Source organism: Dermatophagoides farinae, chromosome 8 (assembly GCF_024713945.1).
Source record: "Dermatophagoides farinae isolate YC_2012a chromosome 8, ASM2471394v1, whole genome shotgun sequence".
Lineage (NCBI taxonomy): Eukaryota > Metazoa > Arthropoda > Arachnida > Sarcoptiformes > Pyroglyphidae > Dermatophagoides > Dermatophagoides farinae.
Genome location: NC_134684.1, coordinates 1,840,906 through 1,863,769, shown reverse-complemented (window position 1 = coordinate 1,863,769; position 22,864 = coordinate 1,840,906). Strand labels below are relative to the sequence as shown.

The following is a 22,864-nucleotide window of genomic DNA, read 5'->3' as shown; positions in this document are numbered from 1 at the left end:
TCATCATGACATAATATATTGGGTCATTATTAAAGGTTACAATCATACTGGTTCGATATCCGTCGGTCGAGTAAGTGAAAAAAAAATAGCAATCGAGATTGAATCAAGTTATCAATGTCAAAATTATAAGAAAAAGAGAGAGAGAGAGATAGAGATAGATAGAAGTGGTGATCACTATCAATATAAGTAGCAACAATGATAGCATCAAACATGTAATTATTGCTTGCTAAACCAGTATGGCTGTCAATCATAATCGATTGAACTATGACAAAAGAAGGATAATCGAACTAGAAAACTAAAAAAAGGGCTGTTTGTTTTTTTTATGTTTTCATATAATTAGTCATCAATTGTTGAATTTTTTTTGTAAGCAATAACACAAACAAATGGATTCAGTGATCACAACAACAACAACAACAACAACAATGGCTATGTATTTGATTAATGTGAATTGATGGCTTATACGGCATTCTCGCGACTTTATGAACGATCAAAGTTCTTTTTTATCCAATCGGTTGTTTACGATCAAACTTATTGATTATATAAATCGAGCCGAGCATGTGAGAATAATGATTTATCAAATCTATTTTCTCTTTTTCTCTTTCAATTGATCAAGCTTGATTGCTATTAGAATTGCTGCATTACGTGCACTATGTCAATGTCATTATCAAACTTATGATTGTTCTGATACTAATCAATGATCGTGTCTTTTAAATCATGATGAGGACCATTAGTATATTGATAGCAACAATAATAAGCCACATAAGCAAACACACACAAACACACAACACCAGGCATTCCTCACAGATTATGGATTGATGCCCATGATGGCAAAGTCGAACAAAAAAAAAATAATATAACCATCATTAAGCTGATGCGACCAATTGTTTTTCATCGATTCATTTTATTTATTTTACGTCAGACCAACTGCTGTGTGTGTGTGTGTGCGTGTGTGTCTTTTTTATTGTTTAGTTATTTTCTTGGTAATTAATTCCAATCCATATTCATTTGTTTCAACACAAACGTGGATACGAAACCGATCATGATGAATCCAATAAACTCCGCCTTGTTTCTAATACATTTTGATTGGAATTGATGAACACACCCGATTGATCAAAAGGTCATCATTATTCCTAGTGTCGGGAATCAACCTGAAAAGTTACTGGGCGCCATTATTTACGACAAAATTGCAGGTGCAGCCTACTAAAAGGTTTGGCTTGTTCGCCTCTTTTCACTTTATCTTTAAAAACTTTATCACTTTATGGTTGTCCTATCTAGTTATTTAGGCGTGTGTGTGTGTTGAATTTGTTCGTGTTTTTGATCGGATCGATAGATCCGAGGTTGGTATTTGGTAGAGCTACCATTCACACATCAATAGTAACGATGTTTATCGATTTATCGTTTATGCATGACCATCAATAGATATGTGAATCCATCCATCCATCCATCCATTTGATGATCGATCGAAATCGCTATAACAACAACAGTGCTTGTTTGTATTTAATTTTTGCGTCCGTATGAAATGAATGCTAACGTCAAAAGAACCCATCAGTTCATTTCCTAAATATTTGCTCGTGTGTTTTCGTGTGTTTGGAAACAAAAAGTTAGTTTTTACATAATTTTACATAATTACCAAACGTGTGTTTGATGTCGGCAATAATTCTTATGAATGAATCTCAATCGACAATAGCCTGTAGTTAGGTCAATAGCCATCGTTACAGTCTATTTATCGAATCGATGACTGATCCAACATTTCCGCATTAACAGTGACAGCAAAATTTCGATCGCCACATCATCAAATGGCCAGTAGTTCTTCTTTTCATGTTAATTATTGTGCGTATGATATTGATACTAACAACACGGGACAATCTATTAACATCAATGAATTTGAACATCAAACTCAACAACAGCAGCAGACAACCATTAATGCTACTTACGGTTCATTAATTACTGTTCATCCTTTGTCATCATCTGTACATTGTGACCAACAACGATCGACGGCTATGATGGATATGATGATGGCTTACGGAAAAGAAGGATCAACTACATCAAACCCATCTTTTGGCGAAAATGTCAATGTGCAGATGCTCCAGCATGCATGGGATAGACGATACAATGGTAGTGACGTACGGCAATCAGTTATGCATAAATCTTCGAGCAAAAAAACAACGAACGAGAATAGCGTGATTAGTTCATCACATGAATATTGTACTACTGCATTTATGAATGATAGCTACAGGCACAAGAATCGTCTAGTGGCATCATCACCACAATCATCAACGACAGAAGCAAGAAAAGAGGAATGCCTATCTTTACTAGCTTTAACATCTTCATGTACAGCTATGGTTCGTAAAGAAAATGGAGCCAGCGAAACATCCAATTCTTATGTTTCAAAGATGAATACCAACATAACAAGCATCAAAGAACGTAGCATTCGACTGACGCCCAATGGTGACAGTCAGATTAGTAGCTATGGCCATGATGCTAATGTTGATGATGAAGATGAACAACATACAGATTCCAGCACGACGGCGTTTAGTTCTCCATCATGTTGGTCGCCTGCATCATCATCTACATCACCAGGCTCGATTGCTACTGCCGTTGTGAATGGTGGTAGTAGCCACCAGAATCTTCATCATAATCAACAACATCAACAACAACCACAGAATTCAGGTCATAGCGAACAACCTGAGGTTGTGAATAACCATAATAACCATGTATATGATGATCATAGTTTTTCAAGACGTCGTCGTTGCTATTCTGCAATAGCTTCATCATCTACATCATTATCATCACCGCCACCACCACCACCACCACGGCCATCATTATCATCATCCTCTTCCACTTGTCATCGTTTGATTTCGGTTTCGGCGTCGAGCCAGCAATATTATCCATCTTCGACGATCGCGGCAGCAGCAGCACGACAACAACAACAACGACAACCTTATCAACAACAATCCCAATCGATGGCCAGTCCGGTCATTCTAGACTGTACATCGCAAACATCAACAACTGGAGAGACCGAAAATTCAATCGGTAATCGCTCCGAATCAATTAGAACGGTTGCAAAATCAGTAACTGGCAACAAGCAAACAACGGATTCTCCCAAGGACAGATCCAGAGAAGTGAGGGACGTCTCTTCAGCATCTTCATCATCAACATCTCCAACCAACGGTAGGCTACATAGAAATTCTTCATTGAATACTCCTGTTACAAGCAGCCATTCTGCAACGGTTGTCCACACGATGACCATTGGGCAGTCACAAAGGCAGCCAAATCATCATCAACAACAACAACAACAACAATCCTGTGCGACTCCGCCTACTTTCATTGTCCGATCCAATCATACCCAACATCAATCATCATCATCATCATCATCATCATTATCCACTGCAGTGAGTACCAATATAGGATCCAGCGGTAGTGTGGCCAATGCAGATCCGATGAATTGTATTCCATTGGTGAGTTAGGGTTCCGGTCATTGCTGCAGTTATTGTTATTGAAATGCTGTAAAGCAATGTAATTCCGTTGTCGGAAATAGAAGGGCGCCACAAGTGTCGCGGCAGTTGATCAACAATCCAATGTTGATGGTAGTGTGACAAGTTTTATCAAGTTGATGTATGATGACATTATAGATCGTTAATGCGAATGCTATAAATAGTCAAATTTATGAATGGCGCCCGGTTTCTTTGTATGACCAAAACCATCAACAGCATAAACGATCATATGTCATTAGCTATATCTTGTGTTAGCCTTTTCTATTTTTGTCCGCTTTTTTTGTCTCATACATTCTTTATTTCTTGTGTGTGTGTGGCAGGATGAATTCCACCCATTCATTGAAGCACTGTTGCCATTCGTTAAATGTTTCTCTTATACATGGTTCAATCTACAAGCGGCAAAACGGAAACATTACAAAAAACATGAGAAACGTATGAGCTTGACTGAAGAGCGTCACTGTAAAGAACAACTTCAGGTATATGAAATTAAATAGCCAATTTAACACGATATTCTGATCATATGATTGTTATGTTTGTGTATGTGTGTTTATTATTTCAGAATGAACGTCTCGAAGTAAAACAGAAATGGGCATCACGATTATTGGGAAAATTGCGCAAAGACATAACTCAAGAATCACGTGAAGATTTTGTCCTAGGCATTACAGGACGAAAACGTATTAGCTGTGTGTTGTCGAATCCTGATCAGAAAGGTAAAATGCGCCGTATTGATTGCCTAAGACAAGCAGATAAAGTATGGCGTTTGGATTTGGTCATGGTTATTCTGTTCAAAGCAATACCGCTCGAATCGACGGATGGTGAGCGATTGGAAAAATCGGCAGATTGCCATTATCCTAATCTATGTGTCAACCCATACCATATCAATGTTTCTGTTCGTGAATTGGATCTTTATCTAGCCAATCTCATCTTCTCGCATGGTAGGCAATGATTTAATGTTCATTCATTTGATTTCCACTATTTCATTCAATGAAAAAAAATCTACTATCCTTTGAATATGTAGAACATTTGCGTGGTATCCCTCCGCCAGCAAATATCGAAATACAAGGATCAAGTTCGGATACCAACGCATCTGCAAATGTTACTGGTAATGACGATCCTACACACCATCACCATGATTCACAAACTCAGACAACAACCACATCGTTGGCTATGAATTCATGTACTGTTGTGTTCACTTCGGAAGAATTGTTCCGATTGTCTCGAGGTTCGTAATTCTTTTATTCATCAATGTCTATAATTGTCCACTCAATCCATTAGCGTCAATAATGCAAACTGGTCAATTGGTGACCTATCCACAGCATCAGGAAGAAGAACAACAACAGCAGTCACAACTGGGCCCACTGGTTCATGATGTTAACATGGAAGAAGCGATGGCTTACTTGTCAACACAACAACAACAACTCAATTCATCCACATCATCGCCATCTCCTCATCCGCTTAATTACACCCTGAGTCATACACCTACAGGCACTGTGGATAATGCTACCGGTTTAGGAGGCAACGGAAGTGATTGTCAATCTCCCAATACACAAATGGGTGTAGTAGCCGCTTCAATCGGTCAGCCATTCCACGGACAGCAAGCACCATCTCCGATTAATGCTCACCATCATCATCATCATCATTTCAATAATCTCATCTATGGCAATCAATATAGTGCAGGTGGTCAACATCAACCGGAAACAACCACCAATAACAGCAATCAACAGCAACAATCACAAACGGTGGTGATAAAGCTTGAAGAATACCCGGATGAGTATTATCAACATCACCATGAGCAGCAGCAGCCAGAATCGCTTATGGGCGATGAATCGTCTAATGCTACCGTAATTGGAACGACGGCTAGCGATCAGGAATCCTTTTATACATTATTGGCAGCTGCAGCGGCTACAACATCGACCGTGGCCACCACAACGGCAGTGACGAATTCGAATGTTTCTAGTCAACAACAATCAAACAGCTTACGGCGATCAACTTCGGCAATTTCACCACAAGTCAATAAACGACAGCGTCTTCTCAACAATGACCAATGCAATCTAGCTTTTATGCAACATTCACAACCAGCGAACGCTACTGCCCAGCTATTACAGCGTCATTCGCTCATGATAGACGCTAACGTAAGCCTACTCAGTCATTCGCATCATCAGTCTGCCATGAGAACATCGGAAGCGGAAACTGAAAGCGGTTGGATGTCAGCTACTAATGAGAGCGGATGGCATTGTTCGGGTGATAATGACACCAATTCAGAAGCAATGGTCAAAAAAGAATCTTCTATGTGTCCCATGTTAGTCAATGTGCATGATCGGTCCCATCCACCAATTGATGAACAATTGTTAACGGCCACAACGACAACTTTCGGTGGTGGTGAACAATATGAATACCAGCATCATTACAGTCAATATCATCATGGCCAATCAGGTATGTTATGAAAATCACAGATTTGTCAAATATTCATTGCCTTTTATATACCAATATAGGTTACGTCGAAATGGTAGGCCAAACAAATCATGGAACTAGTGGTGATGGAACTACATCAACAGCCAGTGATGTTGGATCACCAGTCACTAATTCTGTTGTCGGGCCGGAAACAACATCGATCTTGGAACAATCATCACATATCCATTCATATGGCCATCATGTACAAATGGCAATAAATACTAATATGGATAGTACAAACGATAGTCATAATGAATCGGCCATTCAAGGTCATTCTAGCCAATCTGAATGTTCCATGGACAATATTCATCACCCTCATCAACAACAACAACAACAGCAGCAGCATGCTAACCAAATTAAAGTGAAAGAAGAGATTCATGATGATACAACCGGAACTGAGTAATAGAAAAGTCCAGATACACACGCAGTGCAATACACACACACACATAAAATAACTTTAGCTGTTGAATTGTTGAATGAACCTAATTGGCAATTTCAGGCATATGCAATATAGAATTAAATTAAAGTTTTTGTCTTTATCATCATGTGTATAATAATGAGAATGATACATACCTCTTATTCAATGGTGTTGAATAATCTGAAGAATAATGTAAAATAGAAATGGACGATGGCCACAAACTATTAGCATCAAAAAAAAAATTACTGATGGTTTAATGAATGGATTGTTTTGATTGAATTCGTGATGCAATGATGAATATGATGAGAGGAAGCTCTCGCAAACGAATAATGATTATGATGATATGGCGGTTGATGAGGGCAAATCAAATTTTTCTTGGCTCCATTCTTAGGCATTCAGCCATATTCTTAGTTTCTCCTGTGGATGATATTAGGGAATAATATTCGATCCTGGCAACCATTCGTTTGTTGTCGAACAAGCCAAAAAAAAAAAAATGCAGCATCAAATATTTTGGCACACACAATGGCAGCAACATAAAATGTTGGAAACAAAACAAAATTCAACAAACGAATGCAATGGAATCATGCTTGCCATTAATCAATTCATTCGATTTAATAGGCCATTCAGAATCGATTTAATTCATTAAATGACCACTGTATGATTTGAAATGACCACTGTGATGCGTTCTCTTCTGGTTCTTCCGGTAAAATTTTTGATTATGGAATTTTTTTGACAACTTATTGAGACTAGATCTCATTGTGATAAGTAAAATTAATATTACATATTGCCCTAATCGGATTTATTCCAATCTTATGGGTGGATTTAATTTTCCGGAAATTCCTATTCAAATCATTGTAGATTCGAGAGGTGTTTTCTCAAAAATAATGATCAAATCAAAATCATCAGATGGCAGCAATATTAGAACAAACAAATGGTTAATTGCTGTATAATAAATAAAAAAAAAGTTACCTTGAAGAAAAAAATAGAGAGAGAGAGAGAGCGATAGAAATGAAGCTACAATTTACAATGGCTCGATGCCATGAATTTGTAGCTAAAAATAATCAAACAAACCATAAGGAAAAGCCAACAATAACCTAAATGTTGATGTAAAATTATAAAACATCAAATCAATCTGGAATCGAGGCTGCCAATGTGTGTGTGTGTGAGGTTGTAATTTTCCAGTACGATTGCAACGATCATGATGATGATGACGTCCGACCATATTGCTTGCTTATGATGGCAATCATCATCATCATCATCATAATATGTGCTCCAATATATGAATACCGAAACGTATTGTCCGTTCGGTTAATGAAGATAAAAACCAAAATAATTTAATGACTATTATTCGAGTAAAAAAGAATCGAGCACAATGGGAGTCTGTCGATTATATCTGTTTGTGATGACTATCTATTTTGTACTTTTTAATTGAGCCTAATTGATTAATTAATTGCAGTATATGCAATGTATAACTATTGTTGTCTTGTTATAACTGCCTTGCTGACAGAATTATCTATTGTGTTTAACAAAAAAAAAAGGATTTGTTTTTTTTAAAGATCGATTCATATGACAGTAGATGATTACCAAAGGCTTTCATGGTCGATTCGATTTACATACAAACCATTCATGTCTACAATCGATATGACGGTATGGCCATCCTCTGAATGATTCAAATCGTTTGTATGGTTATCATATATTCTATTATCGTCATGGATGATAAAAAAAAAAAAATTCTGCCTACAAAAACGAAAAATTGAATACAACTGAAGTTAGAAGCAAATATTGTGTGTATATTCTACCGTAAAAAAAACAGATTTGTTTTTCTATGTGTTTTATAAATTTAGTTGTACAAAAAAAAATAATAATAATTTTTTTTTTGGCTTGAAAAAATTTCTAAATTTGTCTTTGATGTTTTTCGAAAAATGTTGTTAGATGTATGTATGCCCCAAATGTTTGTCTAATATAATAATTACTATAATACTGTTGTTGTTACCACTACTGCTGTTACGATATTTCGATCTCATCGGTAAGAATTGAAAATGGAATGAGATGAAAAAAAAAATGGGAAGCCATTCGTGCGTCAAGGATGTATGTTCAACGATGAACAAAATATTCTCTTTGATTTTCTTGTTGCCAGTTTAAACTAAGAATTTTTTTTTTTTTTTTTGGGTGTTGATTTGAAAAATACATTCTTCATTTTTGAACACTTTATTCGGCATTGGTTGGTTGGTTTATTCGTTTGCAAGCTTTTAACTATATTTTCGACCTCACTTGTTCGGGTAAGCAGAGAATATTTCTTCACTCATCTTTGTTGCTATCCTATCCACTTGGTCGCTATTCACCATCAACCATAGTCGTATCAATAGATCTGGTCCACAATGGTAATATTTTTTATTTTTTTTTGCAATGATCCCATCGTTCCATTGATCCATTTATTTATCAAAATATATAGGGTGATGCTAAAGCCAAATTCGATGAAAAGGAACGTAAAAAATTGGAGATTCGAGCTCGTCTCGAAGCTCAAATGAAAAGCACAAAGAAGAAGGGCTTTATGACACCAGAACGTAAAAAGGCTCTCAGGGTAAGTGATGAATTAATAGGGAAAAAAAAATTCGATTATCATTGTTCATTATTATCTCTCAAAAAAAAAAAAAAGAATCTATTGCGACGAAAAGCAGCCGAAGAAGTAAAACGGCAACAGGAAATTCGTGAACGTGAACGACAAAAAGCCATAAGCGAACGAACTGGAAAACCGAAGCCCACTCATGATTGTAATGAAGGTATAAACTTAGACATATGAAATGACATTTAAATTATTAATTATTATTCATTTCTTTCATATTGGTTAGCTGCATTGATTGCCGCCTGCAAAGAATATCACAATCGAATCTACAAACTCAATGAAGAGAAATGGGATCTCGAATTGGTTGTTTGTCTCAAAGAATATGAGATTCAAGATTTACAATCACGAGTGAATGACATGCGAGGCAAATTGTAAGTTTCAAAATCAATCAATCAATATTTACAATTTAATTAATTCATTCAATCAATCAATCAATCAATCACATATAGCATAATTCCACCGTTGAAAAAGGTGTCCAAATACCAAACACAATTGGAAAAAATGCGTCAATGGACGTACAAATTGGCTAAAATGGATATGCGTGGTGGCCTTAAACAGGTCAAAAAGGAAATTGAATTGGATGAAAAGTTGCCTAAAAAAGACAACAAACCGGAATGGGCAGCATCGGTGCAGAAAGATGTGGCTAAAGCTCAATGATTATTCATCATTGATCAATAGTTTGTTCTTTCTATCCGTTCTTCGATCGTATTGATTTCTATTTATTTATCTATATCTCCCAGATATCAATTTGTAAGATGAATGTTGTGTGCGTGTGTGTGTGTGTGTCAAGCTCTAAAGCTCTAATCTAGTCGAATCATAAAGAAATGCATGGAGATAATCTACTCAGAATATATGAATCCATTCGTTTGATTACTGTTTCGGCCCAATAAAATCTCATTAACTAAACTAAATATAGTTGTTTTTATTATTAAATTTATTTGTCAACAATTAAATTAAATCAATTAACAAAAAATATTATCAAAATCATCCAACTCGGAACATTCCAGCATGGTACTGCTATCGGTGAGTAAGTGCATCAGTGGTTCTAAAACATCCTCTTTTCCAGATATTATTTGCTCAGTAGGTTCTTGTTCAGTGATTCGTGGTCCAGTTGCAAAGTATTTAGAAACATTTGTAGACAGGTCATCCAAACGTTTCATTCGAGAGACAAATTCGAATATCTCTGCCATTCTTTCGTCTGATGAACTATTAAAGATGTTACGCAATTCTGTCATAAATTTGGTGTACGTGTTGATAAACATGGCCAATTGTGGTTGTAGTTTCAGTTGTTTTCCTGAGTACGATTTTTGACATAATATGCATTTTGGTTCCAAGCTATTCGACAGTTGAGCCATCAAACACGGGCGACAAAATCGATGCATACAATCCAGTCTAAGAGGATCATGCATGAATTTTCCACTGTTATAACGATAAATTAAATGAATGTAATACCAAAAAAAAAATCGTTTATATTGTAAACTTACCATAAGTGACAAGTCAACAATGATGCCATTTCACAAAGATCGGCGATTGAGTTATCTATCTTGATTTTATAATCCATGTTTGATGACGAAAGAAATTAAATTTATTCGAAATGATGATGAAACTCATTTAGTGGCGCCAACAATAACCGAAAATATGGCCCGTCATAGATAATGTAACCGTTGCGGTGAATGAATTCATCGTTGGCATGTGTAAATTCAAAACAAGAACTATTTTTTCTGCTACTCGTCAAGTTATAAACCGATTGTTTTTCAATTCAACAGTGGGACTTTTTTTGTTGTCCCATACACACAAGATATAAACATGATGAATATCGAAGAAGTATTAAGATATAATCCACATACTAGCGGAATTTTAAATGCCGACGACAATGATGACAATGAAAGTCAATCGACATCGAAACGACAACGTTTGGATAACAATCCAACAGTATCATTGGCTCGAGATGGACATATTAATTCTAAAGATATTGAAAAATTACTCGCTCAAACTGGCATCGAACATGTGAATGAAATCGATTCGGAAACATTGAAACGTTTGGTGTTACAATTGGAACGTCGACAATTGAAAAATCAAGAAATGCGTATTAAACACGCAGATAATCCGACCAAATTCATGGATTCTGAATGTGAACTGTTTGATATAATTAAAGAGATTCATGTGATCGCCACTCAGCCAACACTATATGATACAGCCATACAGATGAATCTAGTTCCACAATTGTTAGGTTTGTTGTCTCATGAGAATACGGACATTGCCTGCTCTGTAGTAGCTTTAATACAAGAATTGACCGACCTAGATGATGTGGATGAAATTGAACAGGTTGGACGCTTAATGGATGCATTAATCGATGGTCAGATAACGGTAGCATTGGTGGCCAACATGGAACGGTTAGATGAAAATGTACGCGAAGAATCTGAGGGCATTTATAACTCGTTGGGTAAGTGTTTGTGTTTCATTTATTAATGATGAATTTGTTTGATCTGATTATTTAATTTTATTCACAGCAATCATTGAGAATCTTACTGATTACCAGCCAGAACTGAGCAAAGATGTTAGACCATTGATCCTTTGGCTACTTAGAAAACTTAAATCCAAATCACCAATATTTTCAGCGAATAAATTGTATGCATCGGAGATATTGTCCATACTATTACAGAACAGTTCTGATAACCGTACGATGGTTGGTACATTGAATGGAATCGACATTCTATTACATGTTCTTTCAGTAAGTTTAAATGTACTTTCTGTATTATTTGCTTATTCTTATATTTCCAAAATAGTATTACAAAAGACATGATCCATCCACTGCTGATGAAGAAGAATACGTAGAGAACCTATACGATTGTCTTTGTTGTTCTTTATTCATGTCTAGCCGAAACCTGGAACTTTTTATTAAGGCCGAAGGTATTGAACTGATGGTGTTGATATTAAAAGAAAAACGAAAAAAACATTCGTCGACTGATGTGCGTGTTGGTGCTTTGAAATTATTGAGCCACTGTTTTAGCCATGTGGCTGATGATCAAATAGCCACACAGCTCATTACATTGGCCGATAAATTTATCGAAATCCTCGGTCTTCGTGTACTTATGCCCATATTTTTACGACCCAATTCAATTATTGGTCATGGCAGTGGTAGTCGACGAAGAAAACAAGCGGCCCTGATCGATCAAATCGAAGAACATGCCTTGGTCATTATCGTTGCATTACTCAAATTTACCAGCCGTCCGGAACTACGAGATCGTATATTAAACAAATTTATAGAGCAAAATTTCGTCAAAACCGAACGTCTTATCGAGTTACATCTCAAATATTTGGAACGTTTAAGGCAATTCGATGATCGTAATAATTATCCATCATTATCAAATCAAGAGGATGCTGAACAACTATTTCTACAACGATTGAACGAAGGGGGTCTTTTCATCCTGCAACTAGTTGACCAGGTCATTGTGATGATCTCATCAAACCGTTGGGAATCATCATCATCTGTCGAACATTCCATTAAGCAACGGATACATCGATTGCTCAATATGCATAGTAATACAGATCATATCCAAGTGATCAAATCAATTGTTACTGAATATCTAGACGAGAAAAATGGAAAAGATAATCGAACACAGGATGAATACCTGTTGAAATGTACACAATCGTTTTGATTAAAATTTATTTTAACAATTCGATCATTTAATTAGTTGAACAAAACAAAAACAACCATTTGTGGGTGTGTGTGTGTGTGTTGGTTTGGTATTATTGGCCGAGTAGAACGGAATTTTAGTTTAGTTTGTATTTACAACTATACCTCGCCTGTGTGTTAAGGGGGTTAGTAAAACAGTGTGGGGGTGGTAAAGATAAAAACTGAGTAGATTCTCCCAGTTGAGTGTTTGGCTCCTTCTTCTTAGTTAGCCCAAGCAGCTAGTTCTTCCAATTCGTCGTCATCTTTCTGTTTGCTTGCAGGTGTTTCTGTAAAAACAAACAATAAATTTTTAGTAGATAAAACAAGTGTGGTGAATACTTACTTTTCTTGACAGGTTCGGCAGAAGGAACCTCGGGAAGCGGTTCAGATTCACCTGTTTCCAATAATTGTTTATCGATTTCTTCTTGTTCAAGATCTTCCAACTCTTTCAACAGGTCATCCTCATCGACATCATTCTGGAAGCCGATTGGATTGGAAATGACATTGGATATTTCATCGGCGATTTGTTGCTGTTCACGAACTTCATCCATCAAATCTTCAACTTTGTCGATATCCATATTGTCGTGAGCTTGTTTCAAGGCTTTGGCGGCACCGCCCATGATCTTCAACACTTCGGTATTGGTATTGGCATTTTCCAATGCTTCACGTTGATACTCGATCGTTGTTAATGTACCTGAAAGATGAACAAATTAAATTAAAATTAGTAGAATATCAATATACCAAAACTTACCATCGATTTGTTCGAGTTGTTTCTCGATACGTTTCTTTCGTTTTAAAGCTTGCAATGAGACTCGTTTATTTTTGGTACCATTTTTCTTGATTATCAACAGTTCTTCATCACGTTTCTTTTCAAGGAAATCTACCTTTTTCGTAAGCATTTCTTCGACATCTCGAAGCCGTTGGATCGCTTCACCAGGCGTTGGTGCCTTGGTTTTTGATTTACCACCGAATAAATTAGAAAAAAATGACATTGTGCTAATGTTCTAATGAAAAAAATAAAAAATGAAAAAAAACACGCACACAAACAGACAATGGATAGGATTACATATAATCCAATGACGCCAAAACCAAGGCAAAATAAAATTCGTATATATATACGAGTAATAATTTATTACACACAAGATCAGTTCGTCACCGATTTTTGATATTGATGCAGTTAACAGTTATCACTTTATGCCTTTGCTTAATAATAAATATAAAAATAAAAAAAAATACTCAAACTCAAATGTGCATCAAAACAACTTTGTAAAAAGGCGTCTGTTCATATAGGACGTTTGTTATTTGAACATTGTATATCAATTTTAAATTGTAAGGGTGGGTCTTAGAAGTGTGAAAATATCATAATTTTTCCTCCCCAATGATAAATTCGTAAATTAATTAATTATTAATCATCATTCATTCATTCTATTATCAATCCAATGTATTGTATTACATGTAATTGTAATTGTTTGTAAAACAATGAAATAATTTTTAAACAATAAGAATTCTTAATAATTCATTGATGAAACATTAAATAAAAACTGTTGCTGATGTTGTTTTCAAATTTTTAAAATAATTTAAAATGCAATAAAATTAAAATTATTGGCTACGGCTAGTTTTGAAAGAGTTAGGTTTGTTGGAAAAAAAAATTAAAATTGAAAAATTTTCTTGCTATATGAAGCATGAGCCTGGTTCAACCATATTCCATCGATATTATTCATCAGTTGGCTCTCTGATAATTATGGCTTACAAAAATTTTATTTTACGCTTTTGGAACTTTTTGAAAATTTGAAAACATTGCTCATTTTCGAATAATAAAACTGATGATGATGATGTGATGTGTGCGAATTCAGGACAAGTGGCGGTGGTCATGGCAACAGTTGGTTGCGCTCACCATCTGAATGGATTCATTGTTTATTGTGGCCAAAGGGCAGAGGCAGTGGAATATAATATATAAACACACACACGCACACACACACAACAAATTGAGTAACATAGAATAACACAATATACCTGTTGATGATGATTGTGATGGCTGGCTTTTTAACCACTAATGGAAAGCTACATTATGAGTCATGCCGAGTGCATCTTACCTGTTTGTTTGTTTGATAAACTAGTGACGTCGATGCTTATTAACTGTAGAAAAAAAAGTGCTCAATGGTTTCAATTTCGCAAAGAAATTATCGTCGTCTCTATAAAAATTTTTTAAAGTAACCGTTTTTGTCATATTGTGACCAAAATAATGATTACAATTGTGGTGGGAGTCTATGGACCTAAACTTGAATCAGCTCAACTTGTTGTTTAATAATGTGTTTGTGTTGTATATAAATTTGATGATGAGGAAGTTTATATAAACTAGCCACATTAATTTAGAGAGTAGCATCCAGTTTTGATTATGCATATATTATAAATGTGACAAACAATCATTGTGAATACAGTGAATGATATGAATGAATGAATAGATTTGTAGATCGATCGTTTCCTTGATTGATTGAATGAAATTGACTGACTGACTGACTTGGTGACTAAAATCATCCCTTTCACTTTAGGCCAACAATAGGCCAAATTAACAATTGGCTGTAAAATTCATTGTAAAATCACACAATCATTATTTTACATAATAATCACCGGATGTATAATGCTACAATCATCGTCCAATTGGTTGTCATTTGGATGAAGACTATTTTACAATCAACTACATTCACATGATTACGATCATCGATTGTTCCGTATTCAAATGGCTAATTTATAGATCAAATCATCCTACTTTCTAGCTACATTATTCCACATATTCTATATGTTAATACTGTGTTATTTATTCATCAAAACTATGCCGACAATCAGAATATCCAGACGATCAAAATGTCCATTAGTTCTGGCCACTGTCTTCATTATTCTGACACTGGTATCAATTTTAGATTGTCAATCACTGCCATATACAACCATTAGCGATGACCAGCCATGGTCTTCGAATTCTTGGTTACATCACAACGATGACGAACAAACTGCCCCGACAACTACCGGACCCATAGTGGCCGTACTAAACATGACAAACGAAGATGCTAACATAAGTCATTCATCATCAGATTCAATTGAAGAATCGAGAAATGAAACAATGACTATAATACCACCGTCGTCCTTATCGTTAATCGAATCGTCTACAAACAACCCATTGATTAGTCGAGATGGACATTTTGGAATCGATGCCGAATTAAAATGTCAATCGAATGACGATTGTCCCGAACACTCTGAATGTGTAGATGAATTCTGTCGTTGTCGACATGGCCATTGTCAGAATTTGGGCCAATGTTTAGTGGTCAGTGATGCTGAAGTTTATTGTTTTTGCACTGGAAATTTCAGTGGACCACGTTGTGAATACCGTAATCAAGCTTGTGGAATGAATCACAACTGCCAAAATGGTGCCACATGCAGCCTTATTGAAAATTCAACCATGCCAAGTTGCATTTGCAAACCGGGTATGTTTAATAATTGATGTTATCCCAATTCAAATTGTATTATATCAACGATTTTAATGATATCCAATGGTTAGGTTATCATGGTGAAAACTGTGAACATATCCTACACACATGTGATACAATCAATTGTCTCAACAATGGCCATTGTCAAATCAATGGACCCGATGGTCTTGCCGTTTGTCAATGTATTGATGGATTCGACGGTTCGTATCGATAATTTTTTTGGCATTTCATTTGTTAATAATAATCAATAATCTTTGACTATAGGAAAAAATTGTGAGCACAATATCGATGATTGTCCAAAACCGAATCCATGTTCGAATGGTGGTCACTGTGTGGACGGAATCAGCAATTACACGTGCCAATGTATTCCACCTTATTATGGTGCAAACTGTACAAACATATGGAATCCATGCCAATCACCGGAAGAAAATCCATGTCAAAATGGAGGCCATTGTCTGACTGCTCAGGATTTCTTATCATACAATTGTAGCTGTTCATTGGGATTCACCGGTAAGCTCTATAGAAACAATGTATTCAGCCTAGCTCACTATTACCATTAAATGACAGGTGATAATTGTGAAATTAACATCGATGATTGTGCTCAACATAACTGTAGTAATGGGCAGATTTGTATCGACTTAGTCAACGGATACCGTTGTGAATGTTCTCCAGGTTTCGAAGGTATCGGATGCAAAAACCGTATCGATCATTGCAAAAAGCATAAATGTCAGAATGGAACGTGTTTGAATAACCTGACAGATTATAGCTGCTACTGTGCAACCGGATATGAGGGCCAATTTTGCGAACATGATATCGATGAATGCTCAGTACACCATCCATGTGTTCATGGCTTATGTGTCAATCAACCTGGCTCGTTCGAATGTTATTGTAGGCCTGGTTATACCGGTCCATTATGTCAACTGGACATTGATGAATGTCTTTCTGGTCCATGCCAAAACAATGGTACTTGCAAAAATCTACAGTCTACTTATGAATGCGATTGTCCACCTGAATATTCCGGCAAGAATTGTGAGTTAGAAGTAGATGAATGCAAATCGAATCCTTGTGAAAATGGTGGAACCTGTACTGATTTGATCGGTGGATATCTTTGCCATTGTCCTTCAGGCATTCAAGGCTCACAATGTCAGTTGGACATTGATGAATGTATTCAGAATCCATGTCAGAATGGTGGTAGCTGTGTCAATGAATTAGCTAGCTACCATTGCGAATGCCATCATGGATTTGAAGGCATTCATTGTGAAAAAGACGTTGATGAATGCGTCATAAGTCCGTGTATGAACAATGGTACCTGTCTGAATCGTAATGGCACCTATGAATGCGAATGTTTACCTGGATTTGAAGGGGATCATTGTGAAAAAGACGTTGATGAATGTGCCGAATCAGTTAACAACGACAATGATCCTTGTCTGAATGGTGGCCGCTGCATCGATTTGGTAAATGCATTCGAATGTAATTGTACGGAAACCGGATTTGATGGCCCACATTGTGAGAAAGAAATTAATGACTGTGAACCAATGCCTTGTTCTCAATTGGGGACGCTTAGATGCGAAGATTTGCATCTTAATTACAGTTGTCATTGTCGACCTGGGTTCACGGGCCATCATTGTGAGATTGACATCGATGAATGTGAATCAAATCCATGTCAAAATGGTGGTACCTGTCAGCAGAAAGCTCACGATGCATCATTGTTTGGACAGAATTTTCGCGACAAATATGAACTGGACGAATTGACGGTTTTGCGTCATAGTCATCAAGCGGTTGGTTATACTTGTACCTGTGTACCAGGATTCGAAGGCATCGATTGTGAGATCAACAAAGACGATTGCCAAATTAACCATTGTCAGAATGGAGGTATTTGTATCGATGAAATCAATTCCTATTCATGTCAGTGTATTTACGGATTTGAGGGGAAAATGTGCCAATATCTGATCGATCCATGCATTTCATCGCCATGCCGAAATGGAGCTACGTGTTTGAAGAAAAGTAACGATTCCTATATTTGCGAATGTACGATCGGCTGGTTAGGCGAACGTTGTGATCGACGCCGATCTTGTTACATGCCCGAATGTCATCCAGAGCATTCACATTGTGTGAAAAAAATGTCACATATACAACATAACCTTTGTGCTTGCCTACCTAATCCGGCTGGATTATATAATCGCTCGCTTTGTGACCCAATCTATGATTGCTCAATGGCCACTGGTCTTTGCCAGAATGGTGGAACATGTGTCCAGTCAGGTCGTGGCTATTATTGCATCTGTTCGGACGATTATGAAGGACTAATTTGTGAGAAAAAGGTTTGACACTGATTTTGATCTATGCAATTCATTTGGTTTAATTTTTGTTGAACATACAGAAACGAATCAACCTTGTGGTCATATTGATTGCATCTGTGGGTGCCATAATGACTATAGCTTTGGCAGTCATCATGTTGGTTGTATTTCGAAGCATAAAACGTGCTCGAGCAACACGTGGCACATATTCACCATCGACTCAGGAAATGTTTGGAAATTCTGCTGGAGAGATTCTGAAACCACCACCAGAAGAACGGCTTATCTAACCTCGACACTAATTGGTCATTTGTACATACATGGATCATACATTTATTAGGATGCACATCCGTATATATTATCTATTTGTATTATATTTGTAGAACGGCTATTTATTGTTGCATGACAATCATCATTATTTTATTATTTTATTACATAAACAATAATTGATGTCAATCATCATCGAAATTTAATCGTTTTACATGTGGTGGTGCCACCACATTATCCAAACTAAACAGATTGGCTCTTTTAGTGCCACTCATGGTTGGTTCACCTGATGCTTGATCAGTGATTGTAATATCCTCCGAAGATATCTCGTTTTTTACTTTCGGTAATAAATGTGTAGGCGTTGGTGGTGGATCATTGTGAAAGTAGGCCATTTGTAATGCTTGTGAACATGTACATCGACGATTAGGGTCCAACGCCAGCATTGATTGAAGAACTTGTATTAAATCTTCTTTGATAGCTGTGAATATGTTTTCAAATGGTACAGGCTCTAACACATTAAATTTCACATAATCCGGTAGGTTTGTTACACCTGGCCAATTAGTTTCATTTGGTGTGCCCATCACTTGGAATATTTTAAGCATTTGATCTAGATCACTTTGGCCTTGGAAAAATGGTAATCGTATGACTAATTCGGCGATGATACAACCAATGGACCATATATCGACACCGGTACCGTACATACGAGCACCGTATAATAATTCCGGTGCACGATACCAACGAGTTACGACCTGATTTGTAAGTATTCTTGTTGGTGAACCAAAAGATTTAGCTAAACCGAAATCTCCAATCTTGAGCACGCCATTACCATCAATAAGCAGATTGTTTGGTTTGAGATCACGATGTAATATCCATTTGGTGTGCAGGTATTCAAGACCTTTAAGGGTCATTATTATGTATGATTTAACATTAGCAGGAGTCAAAAATATGTTTATATCTTTTATGATTACTTCTAGATCAGTAAGCATGTATTCGAAAACAAGTGAAACATCTGAAACATGACCAAATACGTCTAATAGCTTCAATGAAAGAAACGAAATGTCATGGCTTTACAAATCATATTGATGAATGGAGACTTACCCCGATTATGTTCTCATGAGATAATTCTTGCAAAATCTTGATCTCTCTCAGCGCGGTCCGATTAATTCCATCGCGTGCCTCAAATCGAGATCCAAGTTTGATCTAACAATAGAAAATTTAGCGAATTTACAGATTTAAAGATTCATACAAACCTTCTTGACAGCTACGATTTGATCGGTTTGTACATCTCGAGCTTTATACACATAGGCAAATTGACCTTCTCCAAGGAATTCAATTTTCTCATAGCGTTTCTTTTTCGAAGCTCCTGACGCTTTTCGTTTTTTGTTATTCATCATTAATCATTAAAACAGATTATAATAAATAAATACTGATGATGATACTGATTTCAAATTATAGAGATCACATGTCATGACGACTATTGTGAAAATAGAACAATTAATAACAATTTTGTTAACCACCAGATGACGCACGTATTTTGTTGACATGTTGAATTAATGAACAGCCATCTATCGGTGTATTTTCGAATGAATTTTTGATTATTCAAATTCAAATCTTTTTTATTGTCAAATCTAACAAAAATAGGTGGTGTTTTGATTCAACATTAATGTTTTAACACTATAAATCAATAAATTCTAATGAAAAAAAGTGCTCTGAATTTATGATGAAAATCAGTGTCTAAAATTTAATTTCAAAATTCAAAAGAATTGAAGAATTTATCAATTTTTTGAATGCTGTCAATATTTACCTAAGGCGATAATAATAATGATAATAAAAACAAAATAAATTAGAATAATTGAATTGAGAATTGGTTCCATAATGTGATGCACTGTGAATTATAGTATCATTGATCAAAATACCACTGATATATAATGGTAAGAATATATCACTAATGGTAATGAATAAGTATTGGATTTATGTAGCGATGTGAAAAAAAATATGCCCAAATAGCCAACTTGATTGTCTCTCAATATCTCCTTTTGATGATTATAATGATGATGATATAGTGGTGATATGATCAATTTGTTTGAATTAATTCCATTATCATATTATAAATTAGATCGGAATCGCTATCGTTGTCGTTAATGTAATTTCAGTAATTGGAGTCTTGCCAATTTCTTCTTGAAGGCAATTTCCGACATATATCTGGTTGGTTTGGTTTAGGTTTTTTTTTATTCTTCTCTAAACATTTTTATGCTTAGCTTAGCATATGATGAAATAATACAGTTAAAAGTAAAAAAAAAAAGAAAATATCAGGACGTTTTTTTCCAGAATATATATATACAATATCCTGTAAATCTGATTGATGTATACTATGCGCATCATCACCATCATCATCATCATCATCATAGTTATCAATGGTGATTATCATGCTAAAATGAACATTGTTCAATCTTCCCATTCTTCTATTCGATCTCATTTAGAGGGATCTAATTCGGTCATAGCTCAAATAAATTTGTTTATGAAAAGTGAACTACAATCACCACCATATTGCGATCACAAGGCAACATCAGAATCCCTATATATATAATGTAGCGTATTTTTTTTCGGTAAATAATAATCATATCCATTTTGACGGTATTCTTTGGTGACAAACAAACAAACAAAAAAAAATGTACGTTCAATGCAATGTAATCAATGATACCACCCAGAATCAAGCACATAGGTTGTACATTATACAGAAGAAGAAGGTTCGATGCCCAACAAAATTACGAAACAGGATCGTATTTTTGTGTGTGTGTATAGAGAGAGAGAGAGAGAATAAATGAACGGGAAAAAAAGTTGTCAATTAAATTGAATATCGCTAAGGGAATTGAGGCTGTTGAGACACACACAAAAAAAAATTCATTGTGCATACATAGGCAATACTAACCAAAGCATCCAAATATATAATACACGAACCAGAACTTATAGTTTTTTTTTTGGCAGTAAAGGAAGTATATCTGTGTGTAAGTGAGAATGTGTGGTATTATTATTATTATATATGAAATCATCGGCAGCACATACCAACATCAAAATATAAGTAGTGTGCGAATGAAAAGTGAAAAATTAAGGCAATTGCATTGCCCATACAACAAATATATAACGACAATGACAACAAAACATACAGCAAAAAAAAAATGGGAATGCTCAATGATGATTCAAATTTGTTGTTGTTGTGCAAAACATACATCGTCGTCGTTATTGATGTTTTTTGATTGAATTCTCAATGTGACTATATTGACGTAAGAATCTGTAGCAATAACAGGAAAAAAAAGAGGGGTAAGAAAATGAAAAAAAACCTCCGGAGTTTGTCACTTGGATCCATGAACACATAAATATATCGAAAACAAAATCGAACGACAACAACAACAACAACATCAGAGCAATCAACATAATTAAATTTAGCTGTATATATCACATAGGGATATTGTAGAAATTGTTGGTCGACCGTTTCACAAGTTGAATTCAATTGTCGTCGTTTATATCCTCTCTCTCTCCCTCTCTGATCATTGAACAGAATAATTTTCCAAACATTTTGCCTTTATCAATTGCTTTCATCATCAACAACAACAATGGTGGAAATCATCATCCATTTCATTTCAAACATAACAGTACAGTAGTGGTTGGTAATGATTACGATCACATTGATGATGATGATGATGATGATGATGATGATAAAATTAAATGCACTTAATTTTCAATCCCAAAACATTACGTCTTTATTAATAATAATAACTAATTCTTAATTAAATGTTAACTAAATTCTTGTTTAAAAAACAATTTATTCAATTTGAAAAAATTTCAGAATTTCAAAAGAAAAAAAACAGAATGTGAATGAATTTGATTTTTTTCCTACTGTATAATTATGAAAGAATTCTGGAGCTAGAAGACTACTTCAAAAACTGATATCTATCTAAACTTCAATGGAAAATCTATTAACGATGGGGCTATTAATTTTTTGCTTCTTCTTCTTCTTTTAACCATCATCTTTGATCGATTCAATTTCAGAACATCATCATCATTGATCGTATTACGAATCAATATTTGCTTTTCTTTTTATCTTTATCATTCATTTCAACAAATAAAAAAAGAGATCTTTGTTCAAAATCAATTGATTCGTGATCGC

General features: G+C 35.5%; 7 protein-coding genes and 1 long non-coding RNA gene across 11 annotated transcripts; 4 read left to right on the top strand and 4 right to left on the bottom strand.

The window, feature by feature from the left end:
• Nucleotides 1-769: 769 nt before the first annotated feature.
• Nucleotides 770-6,484, top strand: NfI (Nuclear factor I). 2 transcript variants are annotated; one of them, XM_075733778.1, is made up of 7 exons: nt 770-1,207; nt 1,765-3,392; nt 3,815-3,970; nt 4,054-4,429; nt 4,513-4,716; nt 4,770-5,927; nt 5,987-6,484. In XM_075733778.1, exons 2-7 carry the CDS (start codon nt 1,797-1,799, stop codon nt 6,346-6,348), a joined length of 3,852 nt encoding a protein of 1,283 aa, XP_075589893.1. In that variant the 5' UTR covers nt 770-1,207; nt 1,765-1,796; the 3' UTR covers nt 6,349-6,484. The 2 variants fall into 2 exon arrangements, with proteins under 2 accessions (XP_075589893.1, XP_046914956.2); XM_047059000.2 differs by lacking the exon at nt 770-1,207 and having other exon boundaries at nt 1,797-3,458.
• LOC142597774 (uncharacterized) lies at nt 882-6,806 on the bottom strand. Its single transcript, XR_012832396.1, has 3 exons — nt 6,519-6,806; nt 1,935-2,148; nt 882-1,866 (listed from the first exon to the last, which is right to left on the bottom strand). It is a non-coding gene; the product is annotated as an uncharacterized LOC142597774 (long non-coding RNA).
• Nucleotides 6,807-8,434: 1,628 nt separating this feature from the next.
• Nucleotides 8,435-9,897, top strand: LOC124495587 (troponin I). Of its 3 annotated transcripts, none has more exons than XM_047058998.2 (5): nt 8,435-8,744; nt 8,816-8,944; nt 9,020-9,143; nt 9,213-9,357; nt 9,436-9,897. In XM_047058998.2, the coding sequence occupies exons 1-5, from the start codon at nt 8,742-8,744 to the stop codon at nt 9,641-9,643; spliced, it is 609 nt and encodes a 202-aa protein (XP_046914954.1). In that variant the 5' UTR covers nt 8,435-8,741; the 3' UTR covers nt 9,644-9,897. The 3 variants fall into 3 exon arrangements, with proteins under 3 accessions (XP_046914954.1, XP_075589891.1, XP_075589890.1); XM_075733776.1 differs by having other exon boundaries at nt 8,441-8,744; nt 9,020-9,134; XM_075733775.1 differs by having other exon boundaries at nt 8,441-8,744; nt 8,816-9,143.
• Nucleotides 9,889-10,616, bottom strand: LOC124495588 (uncharacterized). Its single transcript, XM_047058999.2, has 2 exons — nt 10,471-10,616; nt 9,889-10,405 (listed from the first exon to the last, which is right to left on the bottom strand). The coding sequence occupies exons 1-2, from the start codon at nt 10,545-10,547 to the stop codon at nt 9,949-9,951; spliced, it is 534 nt and encodes a 177-aa protein (XP_046914955.1). The 5' UTR covers nt 10,548-10,616; the 3' UTR covers nt 9,889-9,948.
• A 29-nt stretch (nt 10,617-10,645) lies between these two features.
• LOC124495583 (beta-catenin-like protein 1) lies at nt 10,646-12,697 on the top strand. Its single transcript, XM_047058992.2, has 3 exons — nt 10,646-11,429; nt 11,497-11,717; nt 11,773-12,697. Exons 1-3 carry the CDS (start codon nt 10,793-10,795, stop codon nt 12,643-12,645), a joined length of 1,731 nt encoding a protein of 576 aa, XP_046914948.2. The 5' UTR covers nt 10,646-10,792; the 3' UTR covers nt 12,646-12,697.
• Nucleotides 12,630-13,873, bottom strand: shrb (charged multivesicular body protein shrub). The gene is made up of 4 exons (XM_047058997.2): nt 13,729-13,873; nt 13,414-13,666; nt 13,006-13,356; nt 12,630-12,949 (listed from the first exon to the last, which is right to left on the bottom strand). The coding sequence occupies exons 2-4, from the start codon at nt 13,652-13,654 to the stop codon at nt 12,885-12,887; spliced, it is 657 nt and encodes a 218-aa protein (XP_046914953.1). The 5' UTR covers nt 13,655-13,666; nt 13,729-13,873; the 3' UTR covers nt 12,630-12,884.
• A 772-nt stretch (nt 13,874-14,645) lies between these two features.
• LOC124495582 (uncharacterized) lies at nt 14,646-18,900 on the top strand. The gene is made up of 5 exons (XM_047058991.2): nt 14,646-16,138; nt 16,213-16,341; nt 16,406-16,651; nt 16,709-18,459; nt 18,519-18,900. The coding sequence occupies exons 1-5, from the start codon at nt 15,460-15,462 to the stop codon at nt 18,720-18,722; spliced, it is 3,009 nt and encodes a 1,002-aa protein (XP_046914947.1). The 5' UTR covers nt 14,646-15,459; the 3' UTR covers nt 18,723-18,900.
• Nucleotides 18,824-20,168, bottom strand: LOC124495585 (cyclin-dependent kinase 7). Its single transcript, XM_047058995.2, has 3 exons — nt 19,950-20,168; nt 19,798-19,899; nt 18,824-19,736 (listed from the first exon to the last, which is right to left on the bottom strand). The coding sequence occupies exons 1-3, from the start codon at nt 20,091-20,093 to the stop codon at nt 18,885-18,887; spliced, it is 1,098 nt and encodes a 365-aa protein (XP_046914951.1). The 5' UTR covers nt 20,094-20,168; the 3' UTR covers nt 18,824-18,884.
• Nucleotides 20,169-22,864: the final 2,696 nt, after the last annotated feature.